Source organism: Peromyscus californicus, unplaced genomic scaffold (assembly GCF_007827085.1).
Source record: "Peromyscus californicus insignis strain IS unplaced genomic scaffold, ASM782708v3 Scaffold_12__1_contigs__length_115047231, whole genome shotgun sequence".
Classification (NCBI taxonomy): Eukaryota; Metazoa; Chordata; class Mammalia; order Rodentia; family Cricetidae; genus Peromyscus; species Peromyscus californicus.
Window position 1 is genome coordinate 70,515,850 of NW_026294413.1, and position 14,857 is coordinate 70,530,706.

General features: G+C 41.4%; 1 gene segment (V, D, J or C); it reads right to left on the minus strand.

Annotated features, from left to right (window-relative positions):
- Window positions 1-9,043: 9,043 nt before the first annotated feature.
- LOC128106556 (T-cell receptor alpha chain V region CTL-F3-like) lies at window positions 9,044-9,623 on the minus strand. The segment is given in 2 exon segments: window positions 9,044-9,462; window positions 9,572-9,623. Coding segments are annotated over 2 exon segments (471 nt in total).
- Between the last annotated feature and the right edge of the window lie 5,234 nt (window positions 9,624-14,857).

Consider the following 14,857-nt stretch of genomic DNA (forward strand, 5'->3'; position numbering starts at 1 on the left):
TCCTCAGGTGGAAGGAGTTTCCATCCTTCCTGCACTCAGTCTGAAAGCCCTTCATGCCTGAGACAGGATGACGACGTCATGGTGTGAGCTTCAGGAGGTGCTGGAGACCCATTATGAGGCTGTTGCATATGCAGAAAAGGACCCTGAGAGACCAGAGATGAGTAGTTGCCCCTCAGCTCCAGAGCAGCTGCTACAAGTTGCAGCCTTCAGGCTCGGGCACCAACTGGGCTCTGCATCCTCTTGTAGCATCAGTACAGTGTGGAAGAACTGAGCCAATAGGAGGGATCTCTGTTCAGACTAAAACTGTACAGTGTTCTTTCTGTGGATGTGGGCCTAAAGCAGAGTGCCAATGAGCAGTAGGATTACTTGGAGCCCCAGGATGCACAGGAAGTTCACCAAGGTTATCAGGAAGCAGCTCACTCCTTCCTGGAGATTCCTAGGAAGCAAATACAGCCTGAAGAGTGGGAGAGGTAGGCAGGGGTTGCTCTGACCTTAAGGAGGTTTAGATACGTTTGTCATCGGGACAATGGAGAGACAATGAGGAAGAGACACTGGCTTTTCCTTGGCCTGTCTCTGGCATCTGAGTAAAGAATGTTCTGTCAGAACACCTACTGCAGCACTGGAGGAGGTTTAAAAACAAATAACTATTTAGTAACTTCATACATGTAAATAATGTATTAAGATCCTATCCACCACCACCACCACCACCCTGCTTCCCCTACAACTCCTCCCAGGACCCACTAAATCCTCCTTCCCCTGCAGAAGCCAGGAAACTAGAACAGGACCACTAGGGCCAGAAGAAAGAGCTTAAGACAAAGAGGGAGGGTAGTAGAACACAGATAGCATAATGTCAAAGGGGGTGTGAGAGGCTGTAAGGGGAGAGGGGCATGGCAGGGTAGGGGGAGAAGGAAGGTGTCTGTGAGTTTATTCTAATCTATGAAAATGCCATTGACCTTTTAGAAAGGAGTGTCCTCTAGAGGCCCAATTGAGAAATAACAAGTTCACAGCTGCAGTAGACTTCCTCCTGTCTTTGCTGACTTCTGAGTGTGAATCCAAGGCTTTCACCATGCACAGAGGAAAGCTTAATGCTTTCTAAGTAGAAACTCGTGAGTTTTTAGAAAAGAAGAATATAAAGTTATGAACTGAAATGGGAGAATAAGATATTTTAGAGTGAGAAAATTACAGCATCTTTACGTATTTCCAAACAAGTCCCAGGGACATAGGAATCAGAACACTGCATAGTTACCAGAGTTCTACACAATGCTATCAAAATGCCTGAGAAAAAGATCTGATTAATGTTGCTAGGAATGTTTGCAAATGTGTTAGCACATGAAGAGTAAATTAGAGAGTACAAATTCGAGTAAACACTGTAAAAGTACATTTAAAAAAACTGTAAGCCTGATGCAGTAAACTTCACTTGGATGAACTCAGAGTCAAATTCAACATACATAAAACTGATGAGAGACTTGGTTACCTTTGCCTTTCTTATGAAATACAATATGATTCAGAAGTGTCAGGGGCCATATTCTAGGTCCTCCCCACAGAAGGAGAATATGCCATGCATGGACACCAGGGGGTAGGAGGTATGAGCATTGAATTCTAATTCCATTACCACAATTCTTTCTCTAGCAAAGTGTTAACTTGTACCAATAAGTCTCTTTCTCTCTCTCTCTCTCTCTCTCTCTCTCTCTCTCTCTCTCTCTCTCTCTCTCTCGCTCTTTCTCTTTCTCCCCTCTGTCTCTCCGTGTGTGTGTGTGTGTGTGTGTGTGTGTGTGTGTGTGTGTGTGTGTGTGTGTGTGTGTGTATCTGTGTGGTATTAGTCAAAAGGAAGTCATTGAGAACCTTAACAGGTAGCATTTGATGAGGCAATTTTGTGCCAAAGAAAGAACACAAAGGACAGAATCCTCTTCAGACAGATCAGAGTGCACAGTGTGGTAGCAGCAAACAGTGAGAGCAGAAAAGAACATTGGAAGGAGTTAGGGAGGAGAGATACAGATTCCAAAAGCAGAAATTGGAAATAAACCAACTTGACTTTGGGCTAAGGAACCCAGAAATAAATAGTCATAGTGTAAAACACCATTAAAGGCTGTGAAATCTTGATGGCAACACCTATGTGTACAATGAATGACAGTGGGTCACATGAATAAGTCCAACTCAGTCATTCATCCTAGCTAGATCCAAGATACATTTATGGTCTCTTTATCATCTATTTGGGTAAGGGACTCTGGGGCATGTGCTTCATTATTCTCACTTTAAATATTCTTCTAATCTGGATAATTTATCACCTACCTGTTCTACAAAGAATATCTTAATATAATAATTTATCACATTAATCTCATATTATGTTTTTTTACATGAATAAATCTAGATTTGAAGAAATTAGATGAATTTATTAAACAACAATCTCAGTATCAGGCATGAGAGTTATTGATCAGGGAGGCCCCAGAGGTATACAAAACAACACTGGCTATTGTCATGGTTCTTGGTCGCCCACTATAACTAGATGGTGAGAGCCTATGGCTAAAGACAACACATTCTATGCTGCATGACATAGAGAAACCAACCTTGAACTGACTGGGGGAAGTCCATCCTGTTAGCTTGAATTCATTGCGTTGGAAGGTCCTGGGCAGGTTTCTGGGAAAGTACTCAAGAGTATTAAACAGAGATGGACCCTGCATGCTACAGAACTGAACTTCCAGGTAATATGTGCTCAGTGATGCAACAGTGGCCTGTCTGCTACAGAATAACAGTGCTTTCTGAATGGATTAGAAACCTGCTCAACAGGAGGGAATTCATGCCTAGTACAGCAACGTGGCCAAAAATCCCTTGGTTCAAGAGGTTATGGGTACCAGGAGGAAACTACTATTAGGTTATTTTGCTAAATGGTCATGTCCAACTGCCTTCTAAGTGTATGTCTATCCTCACAAGTTATTTCTAGGTTAAACTTTGTTTGGAGCATGTGTTTCAGGAAGTTTCTATAAGAAGTTTCCCACACTGTTTTGTTCAGAATGTCTTTAGTGTCAGTTATCCCTCCCCCACATTCCTCCCTTTACCCTGTCCTCTCATCCCCACCCTCTATTAATCCTGCCTGTTCCATTTCCCCTTCTATGGAAGTTTTTTTTTTTTTGTTTCCCTTTATCTGAAGATCCTCTCCTCCCTCATGGCCTCTTATTGACACCTAACATCTATGGATATTTCAAATAAAGCACACATATTTAAAGCTAGCACCCACATGCTTGAGAAAATACTCTGTTTTTGTTGGTTTGGGTTATCTTGCTCTGGATGATTCTTTACAGTTCCATCCATTTATCTGAAAATTTTATAATTTCATTTTCTTATGAGCTGAAGAATACCCCACTATGCAAATGTACCACATTGTCACAATTCACTCATCAGTTGATGGACGTCTAAAGTGTTTCCAGGTCTCAGTGATTATGAATAGAGCAACAGTGAACATGGAAGAGCAAGCATCTCTGTGGAAAGATGTAGAATCTTTTGGTTAATTTCTGAAGACTGGTATAGATAGATCTTGTTATAGATGTGCATTCACCATTTGGAGGAACCTCCATACTGATTCCCATATTGTTTGTGCCCATTTGTATTCACATTGGCAATGAATAACTTTTCTCCCTCATGTCATCCTCTCAGCTGGTGTCCTGGTCCTCTCGTTCTTACAATCCCTCCTGCTCCTTTTCTATGGTGTTCTCTGGCCTAAGATGTTGGAATTGCATTTTCGATGTATTAATGGAACTAGAGACCTCACGGCCACTTATCCTCTGCTTTTTGAGCAGTTGTCAATGACTGTAGTAGCCACTCTCCGCTAAAAAATGAAGCTTCTTTAGTGAAGGGTTAGAACTACACTTATCCATGTGTATTGGCGGTGGTCACGTGGGAGAAGCGGAAGTTGGTAATGACACTTAAGGAGAAAGACTCACCAGTGAGCACAGCTAGGATGAGTGTACTCTGGAGAGGCAACGCCCCCCATGGGGGGGTGTCTCCATAAAGCCCCTTACTTCTGCAGACCCTGCTTACTGCTATCTTGTACTTACTGGATTTGGCATGGTATAGATGTTGAGTGGGGGAATCCCACTGTATCTAGCATAGTGTAATTGTTTTATGGGAAAATCCCACTCCTCACTGGGCTATTTAATTGCAGATCATAACAAAGATGGTTTTTTTTTTTTTTTTTTTTTTTTTTTTGGTTTTTCGAGACAGGGTTTCTCCGTGTAGCTTTGCGCCTCTCCTGGAACTCACTTGGTAGCCCAGGCTGGCCTCGAACTCACAGAGATCCGCCTGGCTCTGCCTCCCGAGTGCTGGGATTAAAGGCGTGCGCCACCACCGCCCGGCCAAAGATGGTTTTTATAGAGCAACGAAGCTCAGAGATGTGAGACTGACTGATGAAAACAAGGAAGTTTCGTGCAGTATGGACACACGAATTCTGTCTGTGGAAAAATAGTCTGATGATTGAAGAAAGCAATTATGTCCCTACATCCAAGGTTATGTCTGAGTTCCTTGGTCATGTAGCTTACAGAATTAATCTCAGGTTTCAGTGTGTACTTTGAGAAAACAAAGTTGTGAAAGGAAATTAAATGACCTTACTGTGTGTAAAGAAAAACTGATGGTTAGCTAGACCACTCGATTAAGGTTCTGTCAAATCAAATAAGGATGAAAATCTGCTACACTATAACCACAAACTGCTGCCTGCCAGTACACAGGAACGGGCTGAAATATACTTGGCTTAATCAATAATAAAAAATCATTACTTTAGGGTGAAGATCTTACAGTTGGTAAATTAATACAAAGGATCATGGTTAATTACATGTGGGCATCTCATAAAGCATGTAGCTTGTGGTCTTCCTTAGTAAGGATTTTAATTTGATTTTGGAAAATATATAACTTGCAGCTGTGAGATGATTTTCTTCTTGAATAGAGATTTTTGTCGTAGGTGGTATAAAATGGTTAAGAGAAAAACAGAAATGAAAATTAAGTTTTGCTCCCTCAGGTAAGAATTCTGTGTGTGTTTAGCCTCTGACTCCATATCTCCTCTCCAGTTTCTCTGACCTGCTGTAGCTGGACTCCAGCAGTGTATAATTATGAGTATTTAGAATATAGTTAGAAGCTACATTGATTTAGGAAAGTGGCTGTAGTAGGTTCTCGTCTAGCGTCTATGACATCTCCAGCTGTGGATAGTCAACTAGGTTTACAGTATTGGGCCTGAATTCATGGCTACTGAGCCATTGAATTCAATAAGGCATATGTTAGTGTCCTCAAAGATGAAAGTGCTACTATTGCCCCTGTCCATTACTGTGTCAGAGGAGCAGCAAAGGGCAGGTGACTTCAGGGTGTCAGGCCACCAGGAGGTGAATCCCTGATGGGTGAATCTCAGGAAGGAGAGGCCCCAAGACCACAGACTCCAGAGTGTCTTCTGCTTTTGTGCCTTCACGTGTTTGCTGCTGCCATCTTTCTCTGGTATCTGGCACGGTGTGAATGGGGTGTAGGGAGATCCCCTGCCTGTAATGTAGTGTGCTTATCTCATGGAAATACCCCATCGTATTGGGCATTCTTACCTGTGGATTATTGTGAAGATTATTTCTTCTTAAGCTGTTCTGTCTTATTGATAATAATAATGTTAATTTAAAAAGAGTTTTGGTGATAAAAAATAAAACAAGGAAGCGTAACACACCTAGAACACATGAATTTCTGTTGAGGAGCCATATACTGTAGTTTAAGTTAATGATTAAATAAAATAGTTGAGTCCCAGTAGCCCAGCTAGTTTAAATTCTATTAATTTTAATGTTGGGAGATGTGTTCACAGGTTTATTTGGGGAGGCATCATAGCTGAAATAGAGCTTTGAAAATAACTTAAAGTTAGACTAAAATGTTTTTCTCAAATAGCTTTGAGGTGAAAAACCCAAGAAGACAATCTAAAGTTTTAGAAAAGCACATAGTTGAATGAGGAACTCATTAAGGTCAGGGAACAAGAACAAAGCAGCCCAATTATCATTACCTGATGTGCCTTTCTTGCTAGAATTGGTTGATGACCAAAGGTGATGATTAATTACTTATACCCATTTATGCTCTCAATCTCCTGATGTAAAATCTATTAATTGTAGGTGAATTTCTAAATGGTCTTATTAAATAAGAAACACAGAGCCAAATACAGAGGTAATTGCCAAAGAGATTAGAGCAATAGCCATGACTAGCTTTAGCTTACCACCAGCAGTAGTTTCCACAGAGAGAGCTTCTTCCTGTCTAACCCTTGTTTTTATTGCCTTCCTGTTCTACCTTCTCATTGGCTCTAAGCCCAGCCACATGACTTCCTCATCACTGTCTGTCTATACAGACCTCCAGGTCTCTATGGTTGGTACTGGCATTAAAAGCTTGTGTCACCACACTTGGCTGTGTCCTCGACCACACAGAGACTCTGCCTGCCATGTAATCAGATTAAGGGCATGTGCTACCACTGCTGGACTTCTGTTTTATAGCTAATTGGCAACTTTATTTATTAACATACAAATAAAATATCACATTTCAACACAAAGGAAGTATCAGCACAATTGATGAATGGGTGTATACCCTAAAGATTTCAAGTAGAACTGACTGATTCTTTTTCATATGTAAAAGTTTAGATTTGTGATTCTTTTAAGATTTCTTATAAGACTATCTTTCAAGATAAGTAATAAAGTGATTGGTCCTTTCTTTGTAACTGCAAAACACAGCCTTACAGTAAAAGAATATCTTGCTTGCTTACACTCTGTTAATCTATAACAAGTTGCTTGGGTATGAATGTATGTGGGTTCTTGGGATAATTTGTTTCTTACCTGTAATATGTAAATTTTATGTTTAATCATGTAAGGGATATGGAAAACATGCAGCTTTTTACTTGCATTCATTGTAATAATTCACTTGAAAAACAGAATATAAGCATATTGTCATTTTTATATTGCCTGAAAGATTTTTCTGGGGGTATTTATACAGTAAGGGAAAGTATAAAGATAGAGTTAAAATGAGTTAGAAGGAAAGCATCAAGAATGAGAGAATAAGGAAGAATAAGGACAGAATTAGAGGGAAAATATCTAGAGAAACAGAAGGGATATTTCTGGATAGAGAAAAGAAAAGAGAATATAGAACATAGAAGAAGAGAATACAAAAGAAGAATAAAGAAAATGTCTGAAGGAAACCATCCAATGAATTTGTGAGTGTCTTCTTCCTAACCCTTCAGATAAAAATATCATAGTACTGGCTGACTCCATGAATTCCCTTTGATCCCTGCACTGAGGGAGGTTGGTCCCCCAGCCTGCCACATGCATCATTGTGGATATCTTGTCGTGGTGGTCATTGTTTTGGTTCATAGTATTTAAACAATTTGGTAGGATTATTTACTGCTTTTCTCCCTTGGAATCTTACATGTCACGTTCACATACTATGAAAACTCGTACTCAGGGAAGAGTCTTCAGGTCATTTCTAGTTAAGTTCCTCCAAGTCCTATGTCTGAAATATATGGTGTTGTTTGAAATAGGTCTTACCTTCAAATTCTATGAGGGCAATCGAAGGCAATGGCAATAGCCTAATTTATTTGGAGTCTCTTGAAGTCCCTAACTAACAACTTGAAGAGATGTTTCCCATGCCTGACACTGGTTTTTGTGGGTTTTTTGTTTGTTTGCTTGTTTAGTTGTTGTTGTTTTTTTTTTTTTTTTTTTTTTTTTTTTTTTTTTTTTTTTTTTTTTACAGATTTGGCATTCATTCTAGGTTTGACAAGCACTCCTCTGAGAAATTCTGTTCTATGCTGTGCCATTTAAGTAGTATTTGAAGTTTAAAAATGCTATAAGACATTCTATTTGCTCCTTAACCAGTGAGATAGCAAACACTACTTCATTGTTTTTTGTGAACACAAACATGAATCTTTTTTGAGCAATACCAAAGTCTTTGATTTCAGATCTTTCTTCCTTTACAGAGAGATAAATATGAGTGATAGAGGATTTTAATTTAAACCAGTATTTTGTTCCCAGAATTGAAATGAATCAAAAACTTGGCTTCCTTTCCCCCACTTCAGAAGAATTATCAGAGAACCTAACTCAAATCCCAGGTGAGTGACTACACCATGTCCTCAGGATTTAAGTCCAATGGCAGATGAGAGTGGACATTAAGTGGGGAGGGCTTTCTGGACAGAGGCTTTTATAACTAGCCTGATTCCTATGCAGTGTGTAGGACAGGAGAGAAGCTGCCTCTCAGTGCACAATCTTCAGAGCTCCAACAACTCTGTTTCCTGAGCAGCCTCACTAAGTGAAGGCTCTTGGGAACTGTGGTGATTTTAATGAGAATGGCCTCATAGGCTCCAATATCTGAGCATTTCCTCAGTAGGTAGAATGTTTAGGAAGGATCAGGAGGTGTGGCCTGGTTAGAGGTGGTGTGTCACTGGTGGTGGGCTTTGGAATCTCAAAGCCAAGCCAGGCCCAAAGCTCCTTCTCTCTGTCCCTTCCTTGTGATCAGATGTAAGTTCTCAGCTACTGCTCCAGGGACATGCCTGCCTGTCTTCTATTATGCTCCCCACCATGATGGTCATGGACTCACCCTCGAAAATGTATCAAGCCACAAATTAAATGCTTTCTTCTATAAGTTGTCTTGGTCATGGTGTTTCTTCACAGCAATTGACAAGTAACTGAGACAGGAGATTAGGCTGAACTCTCTGTAACATAGACCAAGGAGAAGAAGAATCTAAATTACTTGTGCAGTGAGACTGAAGCAGATTTTTAAAGACTAGAGTATGTGTTCCTCCTTGGGTCATACATTTGTGGGGTAAGAACAGAATATTGTTGGATGATTTAAATCACTAAATTTTGAAAGACATCTTGGTAGAGATAAATTCCATGTCAGGGTTTTCCTGGAGGTGTTTTCTGTGAGAGAGTCTCCACTTAAGGAGAGAACAGTATTTGAGGGGATCAAAGCCTGAGTTGTCTCTAGCAATGACTTCCATCCTATCCTGTAAGAATATCCACAGATTCTTAGTTTTCTAGGAATCTGATCTGAGATGTGTTGCTGTGTTTCAGGAGGCTGGGTAAACCCCACTTAGAGAAGACACACAGTCCTCCCTCACAGGGCCACTCCCCTCAGCCCCCTGCACCCTGAGTTTGTGTGCAGCTTCCCCTGCAGTCTCCCTCACTGTGTCACTCACAGCACAGTAGTACAGGGCAGAGTCTGCCAGCTGCACTGAGGACTTCTGCAGGTGGAAGGAGCTGCTGCTCTTATGGAGAGTGGCCTGGAACCCTTGGTGCTCTGTCTTCTTGTTGTCTGTGGAGCTCTTCAGGAGTAGCTGAGGGCCTTTGTTCAGATATTGCACGTACCAGAAAAGGGTAGTAGTTGTTGAGTAAGTAATCTGATAGGTGCAGTTCATGATCACAGGCAACCCCTCTGTGACAGTGACCAGGCCTTCTGTCTGGGTCACTGAGTCTCCATTGCTCCTCCCTGAAAATAAATAAATAAGAAGAAATCACTTTGCTATGTGAGGAAGAAGGTAAAGACTTCCATAGTTGTAAGAAAATGGCATCATCAACACTTAGGAAATGTAACTTACTGAGCATGAAGAGGAGCAGCAGAACTGAGCAGGTGTCAGGAAGCATGTTCATAGGAGAAAATGACACTTGGTTCTTGAGTGCACCAAACTCACAGGGCAAGTCTCCTACAGAACCTTACTGAAAGTCCTCACTCACAAACAACGACCTCCTCTGCACAGTGACAGTCTGTCATGTGAAGCCACCACCTTGATGCAGACATTAACCACAACTGAAGAGACAGTGCCCTCTGCTGATTTCCCTTCAAACTGCACCACAGATGTCTGCACAACACACTGAATAAACCTGAAACCTCACCCAAAGGAGACAGGTCTCAAGTCCCCAACAGAGGCCTGAAATCACCACTGTTACTGAATTACGTGTATGTTATTTTATTTTGTGTGCTGAATATGCATAACATAATATACATACATTTATATACATACACACACACCTACCAACTGATAAAATTTATCTACTTTTTCTCATTTTATTAGTTCATGGGGAATGTTATGCAATGAAATTTGTTTGCATTCATCTGTTCCCTATACTCCTGCTAGATCCATCCACTCTTCCCTACCAACCCAGTCCCCCTCCTTTTAAAACAGACACCTCAAGCTTTGAGATTTAGATTGTCCTTCTCATATACTATTGGATGTGTGACCTTCAGTGGAGGGTGGTCTATGCACCAGGGGTTGCATCTTTAAAGAAATGTGTTTCTCTCTCCCAGCAGCTATGAACTGCTCCTACCTCTGTAGCTAAGGGTGGGATGCCCACCTTCCCTCTGCCCTACTGCAATTGCATCTGGCCTGATCCTTTGAAGATCTTATGTGTGCTGTTATGCTCTGTGAGTCCATGTGTGCAGCTGCCCTGCTGAGTCCAGAGAACACTGTCTCCTTGTAGTCATCCCCCAGCTATGATTCTCAGAGTCTTTCCACCTCCTCTTCCTCAGTGACCTTTGACCCTCTGAGGAGGGTTTGTGAGGTAGATGTCCTACCTGGGGCTGAATGTGCCATAGCCTCTTCTTCTCTGAAGCACGGGGAGTTCTGTGAAGCACTGTGACAATCAAAATGTGCTGCAGCCAGGCAAAGGGAATGACATAACTATTTCCATTTTAAAAAATGGAAAAACTGTCCTAAATTGTTTGGAGTGACTTGAAACAAGCTTTCTTGTTTTGTGTTTTTAATGTCTACAGTGTAGTTGGCACTTACCAACTAACAACTGTCAAATGCACTGGAAGGCCTGTGACAGGGTGTGGATGGGGCTCCAGGCCCTGTGGCAGTTTTAGGACAGACTGCAGTGTGTACTTGTAGCACAAAAGTACATGGCAGAGTCTCCAGGCTCGGTGGGTGTCTGTCGTGTGTAGGGAGAGGTGTTTGGCTTTCTTATCCTGTAAAACGATCAGTTTTTACTCCTGCTTTCTTTCCACAGTTGAACGAATGTCAATAATGAGCTGAGGGTGTTCTCTAGGTCCTTGCTTATACCAAGAGAAGTAGTCCGAGGTACTGTCTGTGTAAGTGCAGTTGATGACCGCACTGGCTCCCTCCTGGACTCTCAGGGTGGAAGGATGCTGCTCCACCTGCTCACCTTGGCCTACCCCTGTGCAGAATGATGCAAAAGGGAGAATGATTGTCATGTCATCACTGTTCAGGATTCTCTTTATCTAACAGTAACTAGAGTAAACCTGACTAATATGGAGTCCCTCCTGGGTGTCTCTGAAATGCTCAGGGAATATTCTGTGTCCTTAAAATCTTAACTCACCATCCAGCTGCAGCCACAAGATTATGAATAAAGGGGGAAAATGTGTTTTCATTGTTCTTACAATTAAATTAAGATACAGTTTAGATCGTGATGACTAGCAGGTCAGCTACAGCTACGGGTTGTTGTTCTTTCTCAGGAACAATTCTACCTCTTGAGTCATCCACTCAGCCACTGAAAGAAAGGCTAGGCTTCTGCCCTAAGCCTGCACAATCAGCACAAGGAAGTAAATCCTCTGCATACTCTCCAGCAGCTGAGATCTACTACCACCTTGTGGTTGCACCCTTAACCAGTGAGGCCTCTGCTCAAATGTTCTTTTACCTGTGAAGGACTCAGACACATAAAACAGAAATACATTGTATCAAGTGCCTTCTAGTACTGAGATATCAAGAATGGTATTTGCACACACTAGTGAGGCTGTTTTTATATTTAGATCTAATGTAACATATGTAAATTCTGCACATATACATGTATAAATGTTGTGTTTCCATATATGGATGTATATATGTGATGTGTTCATATATAAGTGTTTGTTTGTGTGTGTGTAACACATTCTGTCTAGAACTCTATTTACTAATCCACTCACATATTGCAGAATGCTCAGATCATTCATCAAGGAACTCCCCCTTTTCTTAGAGACAGATACTTAGGCCAGTATTTGTTTGTGCAAGTTACGGCGTATGGGAAAAGGCTTTTTCAGGTCTCTCATGGGCTTTCAGCTGCAAGAGGACAATGTGAGTTTTTGTTGACAATACAGATATGATGTTTTCATGCATGCATCTTACCTTCTATAGAAGTTGGTCTGGAATCACAACTACACACAACTACTCTTAGGAACATTCTCAGAAATCATTTCATCTTGAGGATGGCACCATCCATTTCACTCACTCACTCCCACAGCATCTAGACTAAATCACTGATAGAAGAGCAATAGTGGATTCCCTGGAGAATCTGCCAAAGCTTGCAACAAATCCATCTTTCTTCTTTCTTGTGGACCTTCCCAGCAAACCCTCCTCTAGCCCATTGCCTTTCCTTCCTGGCAACTGTGAAGAGCTACAAACACTGTGTATCTGGGAACCCAGTGTGCATGCGGGCTTGGGAAGCTGAAGGCCATCTTCACTGTCCTTCCTGTCCTCTGTTTCAGCTCCCATGGTACCATCCCCAACCCTGTAACTGACCACTCACCTGTCCTCTCACTCTTCCTCCATTCACTGAGGACTCAGCAGACACTTGCTGCATTTCCTTTCCTAACTCACCACCATTGCTTTGTGTCACTTATCACTCCTTTCTGAAAGCAGGTAGTTCACCCTCAGTCTCTTTAATGCATTTACAGACAGACCATTGTCATATCTGTACTTCTCTACAGTCAATAAAGCTAAATTTTAAGTAATAATGCTAAGTTTAAAAAAAAAAGACTCACAAATCTGTTAATTTTCCCGTGAAACAATGGAATCTGAAATCTTCCTCCTTTGCTGAGTGCTGTGCTCTATTTAAATTCTGCAATTAACAATGCTACTTTTAAATCACATGAGGAAGGGCCATCTATCAGAACTCTAAAAGATCCTCATTTGCTTTTGTTCTGTGAAACTGTACCAGGACAAATAATAAAATAATAGTCTTTAGAGGCTAAGCAGATGCTCAGTGTGTCAGTTGCCTTCTGTGAATCATGAGGACCTGTGTGTTGATCTCCAGTAGCCACATTAGAATTTGATGATGTGGGTACACTTGTAATCTGAGCTCTGGGGAACAGAGACTGGAGAATCTGGAGTCTCATTAATCATTCAGTCTAGTCCAATTGGTGGGCTTCAGGTTCAGTGAGAACCTCTGCCACATAAACGAATAAATAAATAAACAAACATGTAAATGAATGAATGAATGAATGTGGAGAGCAATAGAGGAAGATACCCAATACCCAATGTTGACCCATGGTTTATACACACACACACACACACACACACACACACACACACACACACACACACACAAGCATAGCGATAGAGAGAAGAAAACAGAGACAGAGAGATAGAAGACAGAGAAACAGAGACAGATGGAGGCAGAGAGACAGAGAAGTTACACTAATTTAAAAACCCACTTTTACAAAATCTGATTAGCTTGTAAAAGTCTAATATCAAGTTTTATTCAGAAGTTGTCCTGTTCTATCCACACAAAGAACTCTACTTATTACATGTTATAGAAGCTTCTATACCATTGCCCTGAAGTTAAATACTGTGTATTTTTTGTGTGTGCAAAACAGTCTCATGATAATCTTGCCAGGCCTGTCGCTGTCTCCAGCCTATTACATGTACATGATACATATAAACTGGAAGCACTATGATGGGTGATGTCGATCTGTATGCTGTGAATATGTGTTGCTCTGATTGGTTGATAAATAAAGCTGTTTGGCCAATGGTGAGGCAGAATAGGATTAGGTGGGACATTCTAACTAGAGAGAGAGGAAGGAGAAATATAGAGCAGAGGAGATGCTGCCAGCCACCTCCATGAGGAGCAAGACGTAAAAGTACCAGTAAGCCACAAGCCATGTGGCAAAGTATAGATTTATAGGTTAATTTAAGATATAAGAAATAGATTAATTTAAGATACAAGAACCAAATAACAAGAAGCCTGCCATGGCCATAGTTTAAAAATAATATTAGCCTATGTGTGTTGATTTGGGTTCAAGTGGCTGTGGGACCTGCCAGTGAGAGAGATTTATCCTGACCATAGGCCAGTCAGGACATAGGAAAACTTTCAGCTACATACTTAGGGGCATGTTAAGGCCACATAAATTGGTGGTTGAATTTTTCAGTACAGCTGTATCATCATTGAGAACATAGCTCTTAATCTTTCATTTACTCTCATTATCCCAATGGATGAAATGAACCAAAAAGCAATCAGAAGAGAAAGTAGAAACTAGGTCTCTGAAAGAGCTCCAGGTCTCAATAGGGTTTAAACAACTGGTCAAGATGAATATCAGGGATGAGTTTCTGGTATCTGAGGTATACTCCTCTGCACATCTCACTGCTGAGTGAAGAAAGGCAGCACATGCCCTGGACTGCAGTTTCTGAGGCTAAGCAGGAGACCATGGGAGCCACAGCAGCCTGGGGAGCTTAGGTAGTGTGGCCTTGTTGGGATAGATGTGGCCTTGTTAGAGAAAGTGTGTCACTTTGGAGGCAGGTTTTGAGGTCTCATATATGCTCAAGTCAAGCCCAGTGAGTCAATCCACTTCTTAATGTTTTCTGATCAAAATGAAGCCAGCACCATGTCTGCCTGCACACTGCCCTGCTAGCTGACATGATGATAATAGACTGAACCTATGAAAGCAAGCCACTCCAAATAAAGGTTTTCCTTATAAGAACTGAGGTGGTCATGGTGTCTCTTCACAGTAATAGAAACCCCAAGACTGCCATAAAGTAAAGAATAACCATGCTACAATCCATAGACCCTGAGAAGCTAAGTAACAAGGAAGGCTCAAGGGGGCAGGGGAGATGCATGAAACTCACTGTGAAGGGGAAATAGAACAGACCATTGCCGGTGGGCAGGGGGAATGCTCT